Source organism: Manis javanica, chromosome 8, assembly GCF_040802235.1.
Source record: "Manis javanica isolate MJ-LG chromosome 8, MJ_LKY, whole genome shotgun sequence".
Classification (NCBI taxonomy): domain Eukaryota; kingdom Metazoa; phylum Chordata; class Mammalia; order Pholidota; family Manidae; genus Manis; species Manis javanica.
Genome location: NC_133163.1, coordinates 92,019,337 through 92,037,205, shown reverse-complemented (window position 1 = coordinate 92,037,205; position 17,869 = coordinate 92,019,337). Strand labels below are relative to the sequence as shown.

Genomic DNA, 17,869 nt, shown 5'->3' with positions numbered 1-17,869 from the left:
GCAGGCAGAAGGGCGACAGGCAAGATTTTCTGGTGTCCCTTCTCTCCCCAGGAGGGTGAAGCTCTCCTGGCACAGAGCCACCCTCAGACAGGAGAGGTCCCCCAGAGGCTGCAGGCCCTGTGGGAGCGCTGGGAGAGGCTGAGGCAGGCTGTGGCTCTCCGGCGCCAGGACGTGGAGGACCAGCAGAACTTCCTGGCGTTCCTGCAGAGGGTAGACCTTGCAGAGGCCTGGATCCGGGAGATGGTGAGCCCCAGCTGGGCAGGGACAGAGCTGGGGGTGGGAGAGCTCCAGGCCTGCAGCTCCCTGACAGGAACCCCAGCAGGCAATTCCCAAAGCTGCATCCCGCCCAGACACTACCCCAGCAGCTGGGTGCTCAGGGGCTCCAGGCACTGGAGCCTGGTGCTCAGCGTGCTGCTTTCTCGACCCTCCACAGGATATGGTGGTGAACGCTTGTGACCTGGGCCAGGACCTTGAGAGCTGCCAGCGGCTCCACAGGCGGCTCCGCCAGTTCCCAGGAGTCTGGGCCGGGGTAAGGGGGCCCTGCCTGGGAGAGGTCAGCAAGCCACCTGGGCCCCATACTTACTACCTGCATGTGCTCAGGCAGGGTCCCTCATCTGGCCAAGCCTTTGTTTCTTCATCCTTAAAATGGGGATAACACCTACCCTATAGGTAACAGAGCATACATATTTGGTGGTAGTTACATGAATCTATACATGTGATAAAACTGCAAAGACCTATACCTCTCCACCCCTCCACACACGCACACAGGTGAGTGCATGTGGAAGCTGATGAACTCTAATAAAGTCTGCAGTCTAGTTCATAGTTATAGCAAAGCCCAGTTCCTGGCTTTCATATTACACTATAGATATGTAAGATGCTACCATCGGGGAGGCTGGGAGAATGGTACATGGGACTTCTCTACTTCTGCAGTTTCCTGTGCATCAGTATTTATTTCAAATTTTAAAAATAAGGGTGCATGCCATGTAAGAACTTGTTTGTTATGCTTCAGAAGATTGGAGACTGTTGAGAATTAGGCTTGGGGTTGATTAATGATTGTGCATTGAGTCCCCTATACAGAATTTTATTGTTAACAACCATTTGATCAATAAATATGAGAGATGCCCTCTCATAAAAAAAAAAAGGGTGCATGTATTCCTGGGTGTAGTGGATAATCAGTAACCTGCAGCTGCTCATAACTCTCATTCAGCATCTCAAGTTCTCAGCCCCCAAATCTATTTCTCTTATGTGGCACAGAGGAAAGAAATTGGACAAAGGTATTTACAATCAGTAGTTAGAGACCGAATATGTTAACCTCATCCCCCTGATGTAAGTATATATGAATTTTTAAAAGGCTACAGTGCTCTAATCTAAGATGTCCTTTGCTAATGGTGGAGTTTCACAGCCACTCTGCCAGATGCTGTAGTAGAAAGAGCACTAAATAGAATTTAGGAGCTGGGCTTGAATCCTGGCTCTGCCACACATAAGCGGCTGAGCCTCTGAGCTCTGCTCTAGCAGCTACAAAAGGAGAGAAATCCCCTTCCCTGCCGTCATGTGAGCACTTCCCAGGGAAATGTGCACAAGCTCTACACAGGCCAGCTGCTTCTACACAGGGCAGGAAACCTGCTGTCAGAGCCCCTCCCCATCTACCTGTAAGCCCCACACAGCGTCAGCAGTGCAGCCTCAGACCAATGAGTTTTTGGGGTGGAGATACCCAAACCCCAGAAGGCCCAAATTGCCATTTCATTCCACCCCTCACTTTGCAGTTCTTATCCCGAGAAGCTGCATTCTAACTTATAAAGCTGCCATTGATAGGTGTGTGCCTGCCCTCCTCCCTGCGCTCCCCACCAGGAGCACATTGCCTAGCCTTACGGACAGCTCTGGGGCTGCCAGCCCACGGGTATCTTGCTCGCCGCCCCTGGCACACATAGGATGGGTGGCCACGGTAGAGGAAGCAGTTGCCTCCGCTTCCCAGACTTGCTACTTCTCCTGCCTGCTCGACCTGAGCAGACCCTCCAAGTGCTGACTGCAGTGCAAAGAAGGGGCTCAGAGCGGGCATCACTAATGCCCTGCATCATCACAGGACACACTGGATGACACCCACATCAGGAGCATCAATGACTTGTCCCTTCAGCTCAAGAGCAAGGACCCTGAGCAAGTCAAGACCATCTGCCAAAGGCGACACCAGCTCAACCGCAGGCCAGTCCCTGAGCGGGAGGCAATGGGGCCAGGAGGGGGCTGCAGGCCTCCTCAGACAGCCCCTCACCCTCTCTGCCAGGTGGAGCAATTTCCATGGTAACCTGCTCCAGTACCAGCAGCAGCTGGAAGGGGCCCTGCAGACACACACATTGTCGCGAGAGCTGGATGACATCACTGAGCAGATTAGGGAGAAGGTAAGCAGTGACAGGGAAAGTGGTGGGGTGTGGGGCATGGTTAGGGTGAGCCCTCACACCCCCGAGTCTCCCCTGGGTCTCGCTCCTCGCCCCCACCTCCCCTTCAGCTGGGGTGCTTGGAGGTAGGACCCACCAGGGGCCCATCAGGGAGACAGACCGCCAGGGGCTCTCAGAGACTTTGCCGGCCCAGTGGCAGGCCCACTCGGCTCCCTTCTCCCCCACAGGCATCCCATACACCGTTTCCTCTTTTATCCTTGAGCAATCTCAGAACTTAAGGAGGTTCCCACAGGGTTGTGTGAGCAACCTAGGACACACCAGCCAAAGCTAATAGAGGCAGAAGGGAAGAAGTGTTTTGCAGCCCGAGAAGCCCCATGTGAAACAGATGGTGGCGTGCTGTTCAGTGCACGCAAAGGGCTCTGTCCAGCTATTTTTATTCATCTGGTTCCTACCTCAACCAGCCAGGCTGGCTGTCTGTGCCCAGTTCCCCAAATCAATGAGAGTCAAATGAGACAGTCTACATGGGAGCACTGCACGAGTGGAGGTTGCCACCTCAGAGGGAACTTGGACCCCTTGTCTCTCCCGGGAGTCTTCCTCCTCCACAGAAGGAAGGGAAGGGACCTCTGGTCAGGGTCAGCACCCTGCTCCAGCCCACGGAGGGCCCTGGAGAGGGAACTGGGCCGGGTGCTTGCTTTCCACACAGAATCCCTGTGGCTGGTGGTCCCTCTGCAGTGACGGACGAGCTGGAGCAAAGGCCAAGCCAGTAACACCCCATTCCTCCCTAGGCCACTCTGGTCCAGGCCCTGGGCCATGGGAAAGATCTGGAGAGCGTGCAGAGGCTGATATGGAGACATGGGGAGTTGGAGCAGGAACTGGTCCTCATCCAGGCCCGGGTGGAGGTGTGCAGCTGGGCGTGCGGGCAGGACCTCCTCTGAGGGACCCTGGGCAGGCATGCTGAGGGTGGGGGCTTAGGATCTCAAGAGCCAGCCAGGTCTGCTCTGCTGTGCACCCACAGGCTGGGGGCTTCCTACAGCTGGGGGTTCCCCTGACCCTGGCTTACCCCAGCCCCTAGAGCATGAGGTGGAGCTCCTCTGTCAGAGAAGCCCTGGGGCAGCCCCCAGCCTCGGCAGCAAGCAGCGGGAGATGATGGACAGCTGGAGGCGGCTCCAGAGCAGGGCCCAGAAGTGGTACAAAGCCCTGGCCTCTTTCCCTCACTGCCCGCACTGACCCGTCCCCTGACCTCAACCCCCACACCTCTGCTCAGCCCCTGTTTTCCCCAGAGAGTCTGCGTCCATCCTTCAAATAATCACCATCCTTACAAATAACCACAAATAACCACCCAGCCCAGGGGCCCCTCTTTGGCTGAGGGGACTCAGGGACAGAATGCACTGGTGGGCACAGGGGAGAGGGGCTCAGCGGCCCCAGACTGGCTTCTGGACCCTGTGCAGGAGGGAGTCTCTGGATGCGTGGCACCAAGCTCAGAAACTGCAGGCAGTGCTGCAGGAATTGCTGCTCTGGGCCCAGAGGCTGCAGGCTGAGATGGGGGGCCGAAGCACCCCCAGCAGCCCTGCGGAGGCCCAGCGCATGCTGAATGAGCACCAGGAGCTCAAGGTGAGTGGCAGGACTGGGGCCTTTCCTTCTCTCTGCCCTTTCCCGTACGGTGACCCCGACTTTCCCTTCAGTCCTTTTCTGCCTTTACCCTCTTCCACACCACCCCCTCAGTTGTCTTTCCACTGGGCTGCCTCCCTCCCACTGAGCCTCAGCCTCAGGATCTGAACCCAGTCCTATTACAGGCCGAGCTGGACTCCCGAATGGACAGCATCAAGCTGGCCCGAAGCAATGGACAGCGATTGCTTACAGCTGGACACCCATCTGCCCCTGACATACAACAAGCCCTGACTGGTTTAGACCAAGAGCTAAACAGCCTGGAAGCAGCCTGGCAGAAGCACCAGCTCCAGCTGCAGCAGGCATTGGAGCTGCAGGTAGGCAGCCTCCATCCTGCCCCCACCACAGAGGCCTGCACTAACCCCACTGCCCCTGGTCAAAGCCAAAGGCAGAGGGCTGGTGTGCCAGGGGCTTTTCCCAGCACCCACCGCTCAGCTGTCCACTACAAGTCTTGCCTATTGTGGAGTCAGACCTGATGTCCCTGGTCTTGCCACTGGGCCACCAAGAGGATCACTCCACCTGCAGTGACTAGACCTCTGCTCACTTTCTCTTGCCTTTTCCTTTCACAATAGCTGGTCCTGAGTTCCGTGGAACAGATGGAAAGTTGGCTATGCAGCCAGGAAGCCTGCTCAGCCAGTGAGGGTCTGGGGGTAGGTGTTCAACAGGAGTGAGAGAGGGTTTGCAAGTGTAGCATTCAGGATCAAACCAGCCAGTGCTGCCTGATCTCCCTTACCAAGTCAGTCATTAAGCAGTCCCTTACCCATCCGTCATGTCCACTCTTATGCGCTGGGCTTAGGCCCCATGGGGCATGCCATGGGAGCTCAACAGGTAAGGTGTGGCCCTTGACCCCTTCTTGCCTCCATCCCACCACCCTTCTCACCTCTGCTCTCCTCACTTCCTTACACCCGGAGGTTTGATCTCCCCACCACTGTCCCAACCTCTCTGGCAGGTGAGCCTGACTCATGGGAGAGCTCAGAGAATAACCAGATGCTGGCCTGGCCTGTGCTGGTGTAGTCTCTCTCACTGGGAGTGTGGGGGAAAGAATTACTGTTATGGGAAAAGCTCCACCTGCCCTGGAAATTCTGACATCTGACCCATACCCCCAGCACCTTCTCAGGTTGAGTCACTGTCCTCGGGCCTATACAGCCTTGAGGAATTGAAGGGGTATGTTCGGGCAGATCACTCACCATTTGGGAGAGTGTGTGGTGGAATGGCTCTAGGTGGGGAAGCAGATAGCTTGCAGTGGGGAGGGGGTGGCCCCATGAACAGCATCGGCCTCCCCACTCCCACCAGGACTCCTTGGCCAATGTGGACACCCTCTGGTGGAAGCACAAGGCACTTGAGCAGGTCCTGGAGGCACAGGCAGAAAAGATCAACATGCTGGAGGCCACAGCCCACAGCCTGCAGTCGGGTGGGCACCCCGAGGCCCAGAGCACCCTGGGCCGGTGCCAGGCCCTGCTCCTAAGGTACCTACTGTTTTGGGGCTGAGGGAAGCTGTGGGCGGGATGGTGTGGGCATTGGGCATCTGGCTCTCCCCTTCCTGCCCTTCTACCTCTTAGCCCAGGCTCACCAGCCTTTCCCAAGGACTGAGGTGAGATGCTAGTCCCCCACCACTCCCAGCCGTACAGTATGTCAGCCCGTTATAGGAGTCCCACAGCACACAGTCACCCAGCTGAGATAACGGGGAGTCTTACAAAGAAGCATACCCTGGGAAAGTAGAAGAGAAAGGACCTAAGGAAACAGCAGTAGCGGAGCACAGAAGCTAAGCGCAGGGCTAGGAGGAGAGCCCTGAGTTCCTATGCTGTGTGCTCATGGCAGAACTTGGGCAGATTCCTTGCAGAGTCTCATATCTACAAGGAGGGGACAGCAATGCTGGCTCTTAGAGGTGTGGTGAGGATTGAAAAGGTTCCCTTGATGTCCCAGCGCACTGTCTGGCACTCAGGCAGGTTGGCAGGTGTCTTATACTCACTTAACTGAAGCTGCACAGCTTACGAGACACGAGACTCTGCCTTTGGTCCTCATAGGGCCCATCTGGCTCAGCTGCCTCATCCAGCCCCTCAGACATTTGGATTGAGACAGATTTGGCCAAAAGCAGATCTCAGACCGACAGAGGCCTCTGTCCTTCCCAGACTGCCCACCAGGACCCATAAAGTTTGTGGCTTCTCGCGCTAATTGCCTGCAGGCAGGCCATGCCACCCCCTCCTCCTTGCAGGCGTGCTCCACCAAGGTCTTTGATGACAGAGGCAAATGTTGGTTTGCTGGTCACTGTTGTCTCCCTGCTCTGCCACCTTAGGTGATTCCTGCAGACCTGGCTGTACCCCAGGACAGTGCCACCCTGACTCCTCCCCTCCAGGCTTCTGGCATCCTCTAGGGGGTGTCCCCATTCTGTCAAGCCTCTCTGCATCCCCCTTGCCTCCCTCTCCCTTTGGAGGCCCCCACAGGGAGAGACAAGGGTTCACTCTCACACCAATGTGGGCACTATGCTTGTGGGATATGTGTGTGGAACCCAGGGCAGGCAGGGAGTATTTCTATTTATTTTATAAATAGAATAATTCTATTTGTAATTTCTATTTTTGTGCATATGTCAATGTAAATATATTCATACAGAGGCACACATATATAAATCAGTATATATGTATGGACATGCACACACACAAATATATATATCTGGAGGGTGCCTGCTCATAAAATTCTTACTAATAATAGACCATGATCAAAAAAGTGGTTTAGACAGAATATTAGTGTGCTAGGGCTTCTTGAACAAAATACCATAGACTCGGCAACTTAAACAACAGACTTTTAATTTCTCACAGTTCTGGAGGCTGGAAGCTTTCCATCAAGATGTCAGCAGGAATGGTTTCTGCTGAGGCCTCTCCTAGGCCTGTAGATGGTGGTCTTGCTGTTTCTACACATGGTCCTCACATGTTTGTCTGCATCCTAATCTCTTCTTATAAGGATACTAGTCATATCAGATTAGGGCCCATCCTAATAGCTCATTGTAACCTAATTACCTCTTTAAAGATCCTATCTTCAAATACAGTTGCATTCTGAGGTCCTGGAGATTAGAGCTTCAACATACGGATTTGGGAGGACACAGTTCAGCCTTTAACAGACACTAATAAAGAGGGGAAGGCAGATGTCTCCAGTTCAAAGGAAACCCCCAACTCAGGGTATATCAATACACAAGAAAGGCTGTTCTAGGCTGGAAGGGCATGGTTATGCATGGGCACCACTTCAGGTCCTGGGGAGACCTCACGAGACCCTCATTCTGACAGGAAGAAGGCCCTCCTGGAGCTGGCTGGGGCCCGCCGTCACCGGCTGGAGGAGCTCCAGCAGCTGCAGACCCTCCTGCAGGACTCCTATGAGGTTCCCCTTGGGGTGGGCAGTCACTGGGGGAGGAAGGAGTCGCCCCAGGGAGAGACCACCCTCCCTCTTGTCACCCCAGAGGCTGAGGGGAGGGGAGAGCCCTAGGCAATAGAGCTGGTCCTTGCCCTGTGCCCAGGGGGCCATGTGGTTGAGGGACAGGCACCTGGTGGCTCTGGAAGAAGACTGGCAGGACCTGGGTGCGCTGCAGGCACAGCTGTGGAAGCTGCAGAACCTCCAGGCTGAGCTGGACACCAGTGCACGCCACCGGCAGTGGCTGCAGATGGTGAGCGGGGACCCCAGGACGTGCAGGCCGGAGCACGGGGCAGCCCCACAGCCCTGGCAGCCCGCTCTGAACCCCAGATGGCCGACGGTCATCAAGTGTTTTCTGTATATAAATAAGCACCATGCTAAGCACCAAAGGCTGTGGGAAGTAGGAACTTCCCTGGGCACCTTCTCCAAATAGAGCCTTCTCACGAATGTTAGGCAGTTTTTAAAACCATCAGGTCAAGACATATCTTGGAAAGTCATTAGAGGACAGTCAGGGCACAGCAGTAATCCCGTGGGTAAAGGAGTCAACGTGTAGCACCTTTTAAATTTACCATCTCCCACAAAGGGTAGGCCTTGACCCCAGGCTGGCTTCCTCTAATATAAAGTGCCCACTAAGAATTTTAAATGTTTTTTCTCACTTAAACAAATAACCATTATTATCTCCATTATATGGATAAGGATAATGAGCTCAGAGAAGTTAAGATCACACAGCCAGCATGCAGAGACTCTGCCACTGAGGGGCCGGTGGTCAGAGCCCACCCAAGTGCCCTGGCATCAACATCCTGAGCCCATGAGGGTGGGTGTCGTGTTGTGGCTATAGGAGGGGCAGAGGCTGCTACAGGACGGCCACCCGGCCTCGGACACCATTCAGGAGCGGCTACAGGAGCTGGGAGAGCTCTGGGACAAGCTGCAGGCTGACTGCCAGAGGAAGGCAGCCAGGCTACGGGAGGCCTGCAAGGTGAGGCTTTGCAGGCTTCGGAGCAGGCGGGAGGTGGTGCTGGGGCTGTCATCCTCAGGCCCACCTCATGTTCTGCTCCAGGCCCTGTATCTACAGCGGAGTGTGGAGGAGCTGCAGTGCTGGCTGGAGCCCATTGAGATCAAGCTGAGAGTCCCCATCATGGACCAGGACCAGCCTGGGCTAGACGAGCTGCTGGAGGCACAGGGAGAGCTGGAGGCAGCAGTGGACAGGCAGGCCAGGCAGGCCCAGGCCCTGCTGGGCCAGGTGCAAGCCTTTATACAGGAAGACTGCTGCATTGCCCAAGACGTGGAAGATCAGGCCCAGCGGCTGCTTCACAGGTAGATCTGCTTGTATGAGTCCTCCTCACCCTCCTCCTCTCTGCCCCCAGCTCGTCTCCTCAGGGCACAGAGAGGGGCACAGAGGAGGCCAGCTCCAGGTCACAGTTGGCCCTAATACTGATGACCATGGTCACCACCCACCCTGGCCTGCCTCCCACTCCTGCAGGTTCGAAAGCCTACAGGAGCCCCTGTGGGAGCGCAGAGCAGCTCTGGAGGCCTGGAGCCTCCTCCTGCAGTTCCTCAGGGATGCCGATGAGGAGATGGCCTGGGTGCAGGAGAAGCTGTCCCTGGCTGCTGCCCAGGACTACGGCCAGAGCCTGAGTGCCGTGTGGCACCTGCAAAAGCAGCACCAGGTGTGGGCCTGCCCTGGGATGGGGAGGGTCTGCCCTTAGACATATGAGAGGCTCAAGCAGCCAGTGGTGCCAGGAGCCCTCTGCCCCCGGGGGGCTTTGGTGCACGCTGGATTCTTTGCTGGTCACAAGGACAGGCTGCTCCTCAGAGGCAAGTCTGTGGGAGCCCATGAGGCTTCAGGCACACCCTGGGGCCCCGCGAGGAGTGCCCAGCAGCGTCCCCATCCTGTCTTCCCCAACCCCACAGAACCTGGAGAGTGAGATGCACAGTCACGAGGCTCTCACCTGGGCAGTGGTGGACACAGGACACAAGCTCGTGCAGGCTGGGCACTTTGCTGCCTGTGACGTGGCTGCCCGGGTGCAGCAGCTAGAGGACGCCATGGGCTGCCTGCGGGCAGAGGCTGCACAGAGGTGGCAGCGGCTGCAACAGGCTCAGGAGACCCAGCAGGTCCTGACAGAGGTGAGGGGGTGATGCGAAGCACAGAAGGGCGGGCCTGGGCATAAGGACACCCAGTGTGATCACAGCCCTGGAAGGTAACCCCCTGGGGGGCTCCAGACACCCTGTGCATCTTCTGTTACCCCCACTGAGTGGTTTCCTTCCCCCAAGGTCTTCCCTCTGCATGTTTCCCAGAAAAACAGGCCACTAGGTGAGTTTTGTTCTGTTTTGCTGTTTCTTCTAAACCAGAAATTCTCAATCAATGCTCTACATCAGAGTCACCTGGAACCTTAAAGAAATGATACTCAGCCTCTGCTTTCATTAAGGAAATTAAATCATAATCTTTAGGGTTGAGAGCCAGGTACAGGGCATTTTTAAGAGTTCTCAGATGATTTTAAGGTGTAGCCAAGTTAAGAAACACTGCTCTAAATCTTGAGGCCATGCACTCAGAGCTGGGAGCCCTAGGGCATCATCTAGGGAAAACTGTCCCCATCTGTCACCCAGCTCCTGGAGGCCACGTCCTGGCTGGAAGAACAGGGCTGTGCCCTGGATATTGAGGATATGGGCCAGAGGGCCGAAGACACACAGGCCTTCCTGCGGCGGCTGGAGGCCACCAGGAGGAACCTGCAGGGGTTCAGCACGCACATCAAGAGGCTGCAGCAGACAGCAGTCCTCCTGGAGAGCAGGCAGAACCCAGAAAGGTGGGTCAGAACCAGGCCCACCTAGGGAGTAAGAGGGAGGGCACTCCCTGCAGAGGGGAGCCAGGCTGCTCCTGCCTGGAAAGGAAGGGCTCCAGTCAGGTCGTCCTTCCTGCCACAGCCCCAGGGTGCTGGCCCAGGTGCGGATGGTGAGGGAAGCCCATTCAAGGCTGCTGCAGAAAGCAGAGGACAGGGGGCAAGGCCTGCAGGAGCAGCTGCAGCTACACCGACTGGAGCGGGAGGCCCTGTTCCTCAACTCCTGGCTGGCCAGCAAGGTGGCCACTGCCGAGTCCCAGGACTACGGGCAGGACCTGGAGGCTGTCAAGGTGAGTCACTCCTGAGCGAACCTGGGGGAGACTGGATTGAGGCTGAGCAAGGGCAAAGAAAGTGTACACTGGGGAATGAGAGTGAGGCGAGGAGGTGAGCAGAAGGGACGTGGGCGATCTATGGTTCTACAGCCAGGGCTGAGGGACTTCAGAACTGGCACATCCTACCTAGCTTTGTGAGCCGTAAGAGCTGCTGGCTGTCACCTCTAGAGTGACCCTTCCCGGCCCCACACCCTTGCAGGTACTGGAAGAGAAGTTTGATGCTTTCAGAAAAGAAGTTCAGAGCCTGGGGCAGGCCAAGGTGCAGGCCCTAAAGGAGCTGGCAGACTCCCTGGAACGTGCAGCCCCCAGGTGCTATCCCCGGATTCAAGCCCAGCGGAGTCGCATTGAGGCCGCCTGGGAGAGGCTGGACAGAGCAATAAAAACTCGCAAACAGGTAGGTAACCCCAAGGCCAGGCCGGGGGCAGCCGAGGGGCAGCGACAAGTAGACTGTGTGAGTGTGTGTGGCAGGAGGTGGCTGCCTCTAACTCCCAGCGCCAAGCATATAGGTAGTCTCAAAGGCTTCCACCTGCAGCCCTCTCCACCTATCTGGCTTCCTCTTAGTGCAGCTCACCCCTCCAGGGAGAAGCAGAAAGCACGCCTGGTCAACTTCTGACCCCCTCAAAGCCTCCTCTAAACACAGGCTTCCATCTCATTCAGACGCATGCATGTTGATACACACTTAATCATACACAATTAACCAGGCGAGAGCTCGCTGTCAGAGGCTCCTGCCCTCCACTCCCTCCCTCTTCTAATCCAAACGCTCTGAGTGGCTTTGTCTGCCAAGTGCATCTTCAGTTTCTCTACCACCTTTCTTCTCAGCCTCAGTTGGTGGTTTCTAAAAAAGCAGCCCAGCTCCCTGAGCCCTGGACAGACCCCGCAGCTCACTGCTGCCATCTCTGAGGGTTCTGGCCTGGGCAGCCTCCTGAGCTGACCCTCTCTTCCTCAGCCAGCCACCCCCCCAAATCTACCTCTCCCTCAGGTGCACCCGACTCCACCCACTCCAGAGCCTCCACCTCCGCTTTCCGGCAGAGTTAACCCTGTCATCACAGAGAGCCCTCTGGGGCCCTACCTCATCATCAGTAACATCACACATCCATTGAGCAGCTGCCCCATCTAGGAATTTTCCATACCTGGTGGTAATAAACAAGGCACCAAGCCCCCCAGTCCTCCTAGTTGAAAGGAAGTGGCCCAGGAAGCCATGTCTCCAGGGGAGAAAGGAGCTCAGCCCAGAGCAGGCCCTCCCTCCTCTCCTAGAACCTGACTGCAGCCCATGAGGTCCATAACTTTGAAGAGGTGGCAGCTAAGCTCCAGGGCTGGATGAAGGAGAAAGCCACCCTGATGGCACGAGACACCCATGGCCGCAGCATGTCTTCGGTGCAGACCCTCCAGCAGCAGCACAGGTGCCTGGAGGTAAGAGCCCCTGCTCCTGTGGCCCGCCTGTCCCGAGCCCTTCCCTGGGCACAGAAGGGAGAGGGGAGGCCCCTCCCAGCCCAGGGACTGCTTGCCCAGCCTGTAGAGCAGAGCAGAGGCGGCCTGGGAGAGTCTGGGAAGCAGAGTGGGGCTACTCAAAGAGGAGCTGGTGCTCCCTGAATGAGGATCATGCATTATCAGGGTGCTAGGGGCTGAGGCCTAATTCTGTGTTCTGGCAGCAGAGGGAACTGACAGCTATCAAGAAGGAGGTGGCACAGGTGCAGACAGAGGCCTGCCGACTGGGCCAGCTATACCCTGCAGCTCAGGAGGGCCTGGCTGAGCGACTGGCTGAGGTGCAGGAGGCCTGGGTGACCCTGGAGGCAAAGGCCCAGGAGCGAGGTCAGCAGCTGGAGCAGGCTGCCAAGGGCCATGCCTTCCTCGGACGCTGTCGGGAACTGCTGTAGGTGGCATCCTGCCCTGGCTATTGGCTTAGTTGTGCCCCGCAAGATGGGGGGTCCCCACACTCTGTGCAGCTCCGGCCCTGCCCACCCCCTGACACTGCCCTCCTGGTCCTGACAGCAGCTTTCTGTCCCTGCCCTGCAGAGCATGGGCCCAGGAGAAGCAGGCATTGATGTCCTCAGAGAAGCTGGCTGGGGATGTGGCAGGGGCTGAGTGGCTCCTCAGGCAGTATGAGGAACTGGGGCAAGAAATCAAGGAGTGCTGCCTTCAAGCCCAGGATGTACAGCAGGAAGGGCAACAGCTGGTGGGCAAAGGCCACTTCATGTCCCCAGAGGTATGAGCAGGGGTGGGCCTGGGGTTGAGCTGGGGGAGGAGCCCAACTACCGAAGGCTTCAGAGCCCCTAGCAGAAGTGGAACCAGTGGGAGAGGAAGGTCAGGCAAGGGGAGGGGAGAGAGAGGCAGACAAGGGGGTGTCCAGGCTCAGTCTTGTCCTGGCCCCAACACCTCTGCTGGCACCCCAGTCCCTCCCTACCCAGGTGGCTCTGCCTAAGCCACTCACCCACAGCTTCCCCCCACAACCAGGTGACAGAGTGTCTGCAGGAGCTGGAAAGGCAGCTACAGTCACTCAAGGAGGCCTGTGCCCTGCACCAGGAGTGCTGTGAGGAGAGCTGGGGCCTGCAGAAGCTGCGGCAGGGGCTGGACCAGGCCGAGACCTGGCTGGCCTCCCGGGAAGACCTCCTGCTGGACCCCAACTGTGGGGTGAGCTAGGCCCTGCCCTTCAGCCAGCTGCACCTTTAGTGGGCTGCACAGTCTGGCAGCTCCAGCCAAGGGCAGGTCCTGCTGCGCCTCTGCTCAATGGCCACCTAGGCCAGGCTGCAGAGGGGGAGGGGAGGCTCTCGGCACCCGGAGCTGGACCTCACCCTGGCCTGCTTCTCCCCAGAACTCAGTGTCAGATGTGGAGTTGCTGCTCCACAGACACCAGGACTTAGAAAAGCTGCTGGCAGCCCAGGAAGAGAAGTTTGCCCAACTGCAGAGGAAGACAGGGGTGAGCAGAGGGCGGGGCGGGGTCCACAGGGAGTTAGGGGCTTGAGGACTGGAGGAGGGAGCAGTCCTGGTCTTGGCCTTAGAGTTGGGGGCTCCCCAGGGCACTGAGCCCACATCTGATCCTCCAGGAAGGCCCTCTTCTTTCCTTGCCAGCTGCAGTGTCCTGTCACCCCTGTGTCCTGGTAGGCTAGGATGCCACTCCAGGCTAGGATGATAGGGAAGTCCCCTGAGCTGAAGCAGGAAAATACAGAAAACACTGCGGAGATGGGCTCTCTGGGTGGAGCAACTAGGTGAGGAGAGGTGGGGCGTGTGGCCCTGGGCCCAGACCTGATTCACCTTGCTTCTTCCCCCAGGTGGAAGGGAAGTTGCTGCAGCAGGTGAAGGGACTACAGCCCGGGAGAGCTGGCTGTGGACTGACCTCCCTCCAGCAGAGGTCCTCTGCAAGCTGGCAGCCAGGAGTACAGCAGGCCGAGGCGGAGGACCTGCAGCGAGGTGTCCCCATCAGGGCATGCCCGCCCCACACCACCGGCGCCCCCCTGGAGCACACAGCCGAGCAGCAGGAGCCCAGCGGAGCTGGGGCTGAGGGGATAAGGGCCCACACCCCGGAGCCAGACGGACAGGGCCACAAGCCAGGGGTCATGAGGAATGAGGTCAGGGAGTAGACACCCAGCCCACCTTCCAGAAGGGGTCCTTGTTCTCTGTGCTGGTCCTGATGTTTCCTTAGCCCCATCTTAATTTTTCAGGATGCAAAGGGTACCCCCACCATGGAAGGATTTTTAGAGCTTAAGCAGCAGCTCTTGCCTGGAGAGAGGCAGGTAAGAACCAGGAGATTCCTTCTCCAGGCAGCTCCCCACCACAGCCCCACACAGGGCGCCGAGGGCAGGCACCACGGCACTGTGGCAGACCCACTTCACAACTTCCACCCCCTCCCAGATCAGGGGGGGACCCTCTTCCTTCCCAACTTTTTTCCCCGAAAGTCACCCCCTGGCTCCCTCTTTGCCATGGGCACCTTGGCCCAATCCAGGACTTTTCCTGGGAGCCTCCAGAAACGCAAAGGCTTTGACAAGGCTGTAGCCTCTCCTCTGTGTGCAACTAGTGCCACCTCACTGCCCTCTCTCCACAGCCCCGCTCGAGCCCCTGGGATGGCCGACGTGGGGCCTTGGGAGGCAGTTCCCTGAGCCTGTTCCGGAGTGAGCAGACAGCAGCGGAGGTATTAGGCCATAAGGGGGGTGGGAGGCAGAGGACAGAGAGGGCCCCATCGTAAGAGCAGAGATGGCCATGGTGACCCCTGCCCATCATCTCTCCTCAGAACGTGGCTTCTGCAGCCACCCTGGACCTCGCAGGAATCCAGTGTGAGAGGGTGAGGGAGCACCATGGCATGGAGCACAGTTTCTCCTTACGGTGAGGGCCGCATTGGGGGGAGAGAGACACTGGCCCCAGGATGCGCGGCCGAGCAGGCACAGCCTTCCAAGAGCCCAGGGGGAGGGCCCCCCATGGGAGGCAAAGAGCTTGACCGACCCATGGCTGCCTGGGTGGCAGGCAGAGCAGCAGGGTGGAGATCCTGTTCACAGCACCATCTGAGAAGCAGGCTGAGAGCCGGCATGGAGCCGTCAGCAGCAGCAGCACAGCAGGTGGGCTCAGGGGAAGCCTGGGGGCTGGAGGGGGGTGCTGGGTGGGAGGCATCGATTCCTCAGCTCCAGGCTGTTGCTGTTTTATGCCTCAGAAGTTTCACATCTGATACTTCTATAGCCTGAGAGGTAAGTGGGATTATTTTTTCTGAGAATTTAAGGATCAGAGAGGGTAAGCAACTTGCCAGAAATCACATGGCTAACTAGTAGCAGGGGTGCCAAGCTTGACCCCGGGGCTGCTCCTGGTCCTATTATACCCTCTTTGGAGTCTGCTGTTTGGATTCCCTTGAGCCCTTCCTACTAGGATCCTCATGCACTATCCTGGGGCCCTCTCTCTCTGGTCCTCAAAGAGCTCTGAACGCAACTCCCTTGGGGTGTCTTGTAGACAGTGGCCAGGCCCAGTTCTTCTACCAGGAGGGACACATAGCACCCTTGGGATCTCGCATCATTGTGATCAGATAGGCTCTTCATGGAGAGGAAGGGTATGACTGGCTGTTGGGGGCTCTGGCCCAGAGTGTCCCGCCTGTTCCTCTCAGTCTCGGGGGTCCTGGCTCCATTCCTCCCACTGTCTCTCTTCCCCTGGGCTCTCCCTGAGACTGTCCTTGCAGAATCCCAAAGGGATCTTGAGTGTCTTCAGAATGCCCTCTGCCTGAGCCATCCTTAGCCTGTATGCATTCGGTCTTCTAGGAGGCAGGATGCCCTGGGGGAGTCCTGGCCCGAGTGTTCACTCTGCTGGGCACAGCTTGGTGCATATGGTGCCTCCAGAAGCAGGAGTGTCTTAGTCCGTTGGGGCTACTAAAAAAAATACTGCAGACTGGTAGGTTATAAACACAGATGCTTATTTCTCAGTTCTGGAGGCTGGAAGTCCAAGATCAAGGTACCAGGTTGCAGACAGCTGCCCTCTCACCATATCCACACGTTAGAAGGGCGAGGTTGCTCTCTAGGGTCTCTTGTATAAAGGCTCCACACTGGGGACCTAACTGCTTCCCAGAGGCCCCTCTTCCCAACACCATTGCTTTGGGGCTAGGATTTCAGGGGATCAGGATCATTCAGGGAGTTAACCTTGCCTCTGGGCCAAGGCTAATGGTTCTTTCTTTGCTCGGCAGTTCACAGTCTGAGCCCAGAGCTCAGAGCTCGACCTATGGGTTTCCCAGCTAAGCGTGCTGCTGAGAGGGTACCCATCACAGCCACTTCGCTCAGGTAGGGCACCTGAGTATGTAGATGGGCAAAAGAGTCCTGAGCCTCCACAACTGGCACTGTGGGGCCTTGGGAGGCAGTTCCCTGAGCCTGTTCCGGAGTGAGCAGACAGCAGCGGAGGTATTAGGCCATAAGGGGGGTGGGAGGCAGAGGACAGAGAGGGCCCCATCGTAATTGCCCTCTTAAGCCCAGGGTCCTGGGACTCAGACCTACAATGCCAGGTGTGGGGAAATCCGCACCCCCACCCCCATTCAAGAGCCTCCACTACCCCTGAGAAATAGCAAATCCTAGCATCCACCCTGTCTGATGCAAACCCCTGCTCACTCAGCACGGACAACAGCCTCTAGGCCACAAGGCTCCCTTTCCCCAGATTCCACAGCTGTCCCCCACCTTCCTGGCTGAGGGAGCCGCCTGTGTGCACTGATAGCCCCTTGCAGCCCTTGGAGTTCCTGCAGATGGCTGTCCCTGCAAAGGAAACTGCCCAAGGTTCCCACCGCCCTTCCAGCTCAGGGGAGACCCAAGGTGAGGGGTACCCCCGTTTCCCTCTGCAAATGCTAGAACACTTGCCTGGCTCCACCTGGGGCCCACACATCCCTCAGTCCTTGCTCTCCTGTTCCTCTGCAAAATGGAGCCTTCTTGCAGGACAGCCAGAACCCTCCTGCACCCTTGTTCCTGCCCTTCCTCTCCCCCTTCATCCCCTCCGCTTTCCCCAGTGCAGGGACCCCTACCTGCTCCATGGGAAAAGGGAGCCTTACCCACCCTAGAAAGGGCCAGGAGCCAGGATGTCATCCAAATACACACAGACTCCAAGACCCACACAGTCTCATTTACACACACAGACAAACCTGCACAGAGATATAACCTGCACACCCACACGGAGACACCACACCGCCTCGTGCCTGAGGAGCATTCAGTGGTCCCAGGTGGCAGCCCCAGTTATGGTCTCTGGTATAATTATGCACTCCCACTCCTGCAGGGCCCCAGAGTTCCAATTCACAATTCAGATGATGTATTGCTGAGTAAACAGCTCTCATCCTGGACGCAGTAGCTTCTAAAGTTACCATAACTTCTAGCCACATGCCCAGGGCCGACAAATGTAGTGAGATGGGTCCTGAACCCAACCGTCTCCAGCCCACCCCACACACCACAGCCACTCCTACAAGCTGCCTGTCGGCTTCCTTTTCCATACCTCCCATCAATGTTAGCAGGAGGTGGGCTAGTCCAAGGGAGGCCAGAGGCCTGGGGCACCAGTGCTTGAAGAAGATTCTGGGGCAGCTAGGCCCTAAATTCACTCTGCCTCTCTGTTCTCCCAACAGGCCTGGGCCCTGAAGTAAACTCTGAGTCAGCACCAAATCTCAGCACTACAAGCAAGGACACCCTTTAGTGACCAGAACAGGATTCAGGCCCCTCAGGACCAACCTCTGCAAAAGATGCTTCCTTGTTTGGGGACAGGCCCCACCAAAGCTGCAGCTTGCCAAAGTCACACCGTTGGCACTGGTTTCTTTCTTTGGCTCATT

At 57.3% G+C, this 17,869-nt stretch overlaps 1 protein-coding gene across 1 annotated transcript in view; it reads left to right on the top strand.

The window, feature by feature from the left end:
* SPTBN5 (spectrin beta, non-erythrocytic 5) overlaps positions 1 to 17,736 on the top strand; it is a 47,044-nt gene extending 29,308 nt beyond the window's left edge. Inside the window, 31 exon segments of the mRNA XM_073241707.1 lie at positions 52 to 243; positions 434 to 529; positions 2,081 to 2,196; positions 2,276 to 2,390; positions 3,173 to 3,286; positions 3,453 to 3,574; positions 3,836 to 3,998; positions 4,181 to 4,369; positions 4,625 to 4,702; positions 5,346 to 5,518; positions 7,328 to 7,418; positions 7,555 to 7,701; positions 8,287 to 8,424; positions 8,506 to 8,762; positions 8,929 to 9,115; positions 9,360 to 9,572; positions 10,053 to 10,249; positions 10,368 to 10,572; positions 10,814 to 11,008; positions 11,869 to 12,024; positions 12,267 to 12,484; positions 12,628 to 12,817; positions 13,066 to 13,242; positions 13,424 to 13,528; positions 13,881 to 14,021; positions 14,271 to 14,342; positions 14,651 to 14,737; positions 14,837 to 14,928; positions 15,067 to 15,192; positions 16,732 to 16,874; positions 17,669 to 17,736. Of these exon segments, the coding sequence (XP_073097808.1) occupies positions 52 to 243; positions 434 to 529; positions 2,081 to 2,196; positions 2,276 to 2,390; positions 3,173 to 3,286; positions 3,453 to 3,574; positions 3,836 to 3,998; positions 4,181 to 4,369; positions 4,625 to 4,702; positions 5,346 to 5,518; positions 7,328 to 7,418; positions 7,555 to 7,701; positions 8,287 to 8,424; positions 8,506 to 8,762; positions 8,929 to 9,115; positions 9,360 to 9,572; positions 10,053 to 10,249; positions 10,368 to 10,572; positions 10,814 to 11,008; positions 11,869 to 12,024; positions 12,267 to 12,484; positions 12,628 to 12,817; positions 13,066 to 13,242; positions 13,424 to 13,528; positions 13,881 to 14,021; positions 14,271 to 14,342; positions 14,651 to 14,737; positions 14,837 to 14,928; positions 15,067 to 15,192; positions 16,732 to 16,874; positions 17,669 to 17,736 (4,563 nt within the window).
* Positions 17,737 to 17,869: the final 133 nt, after the last annotated feature.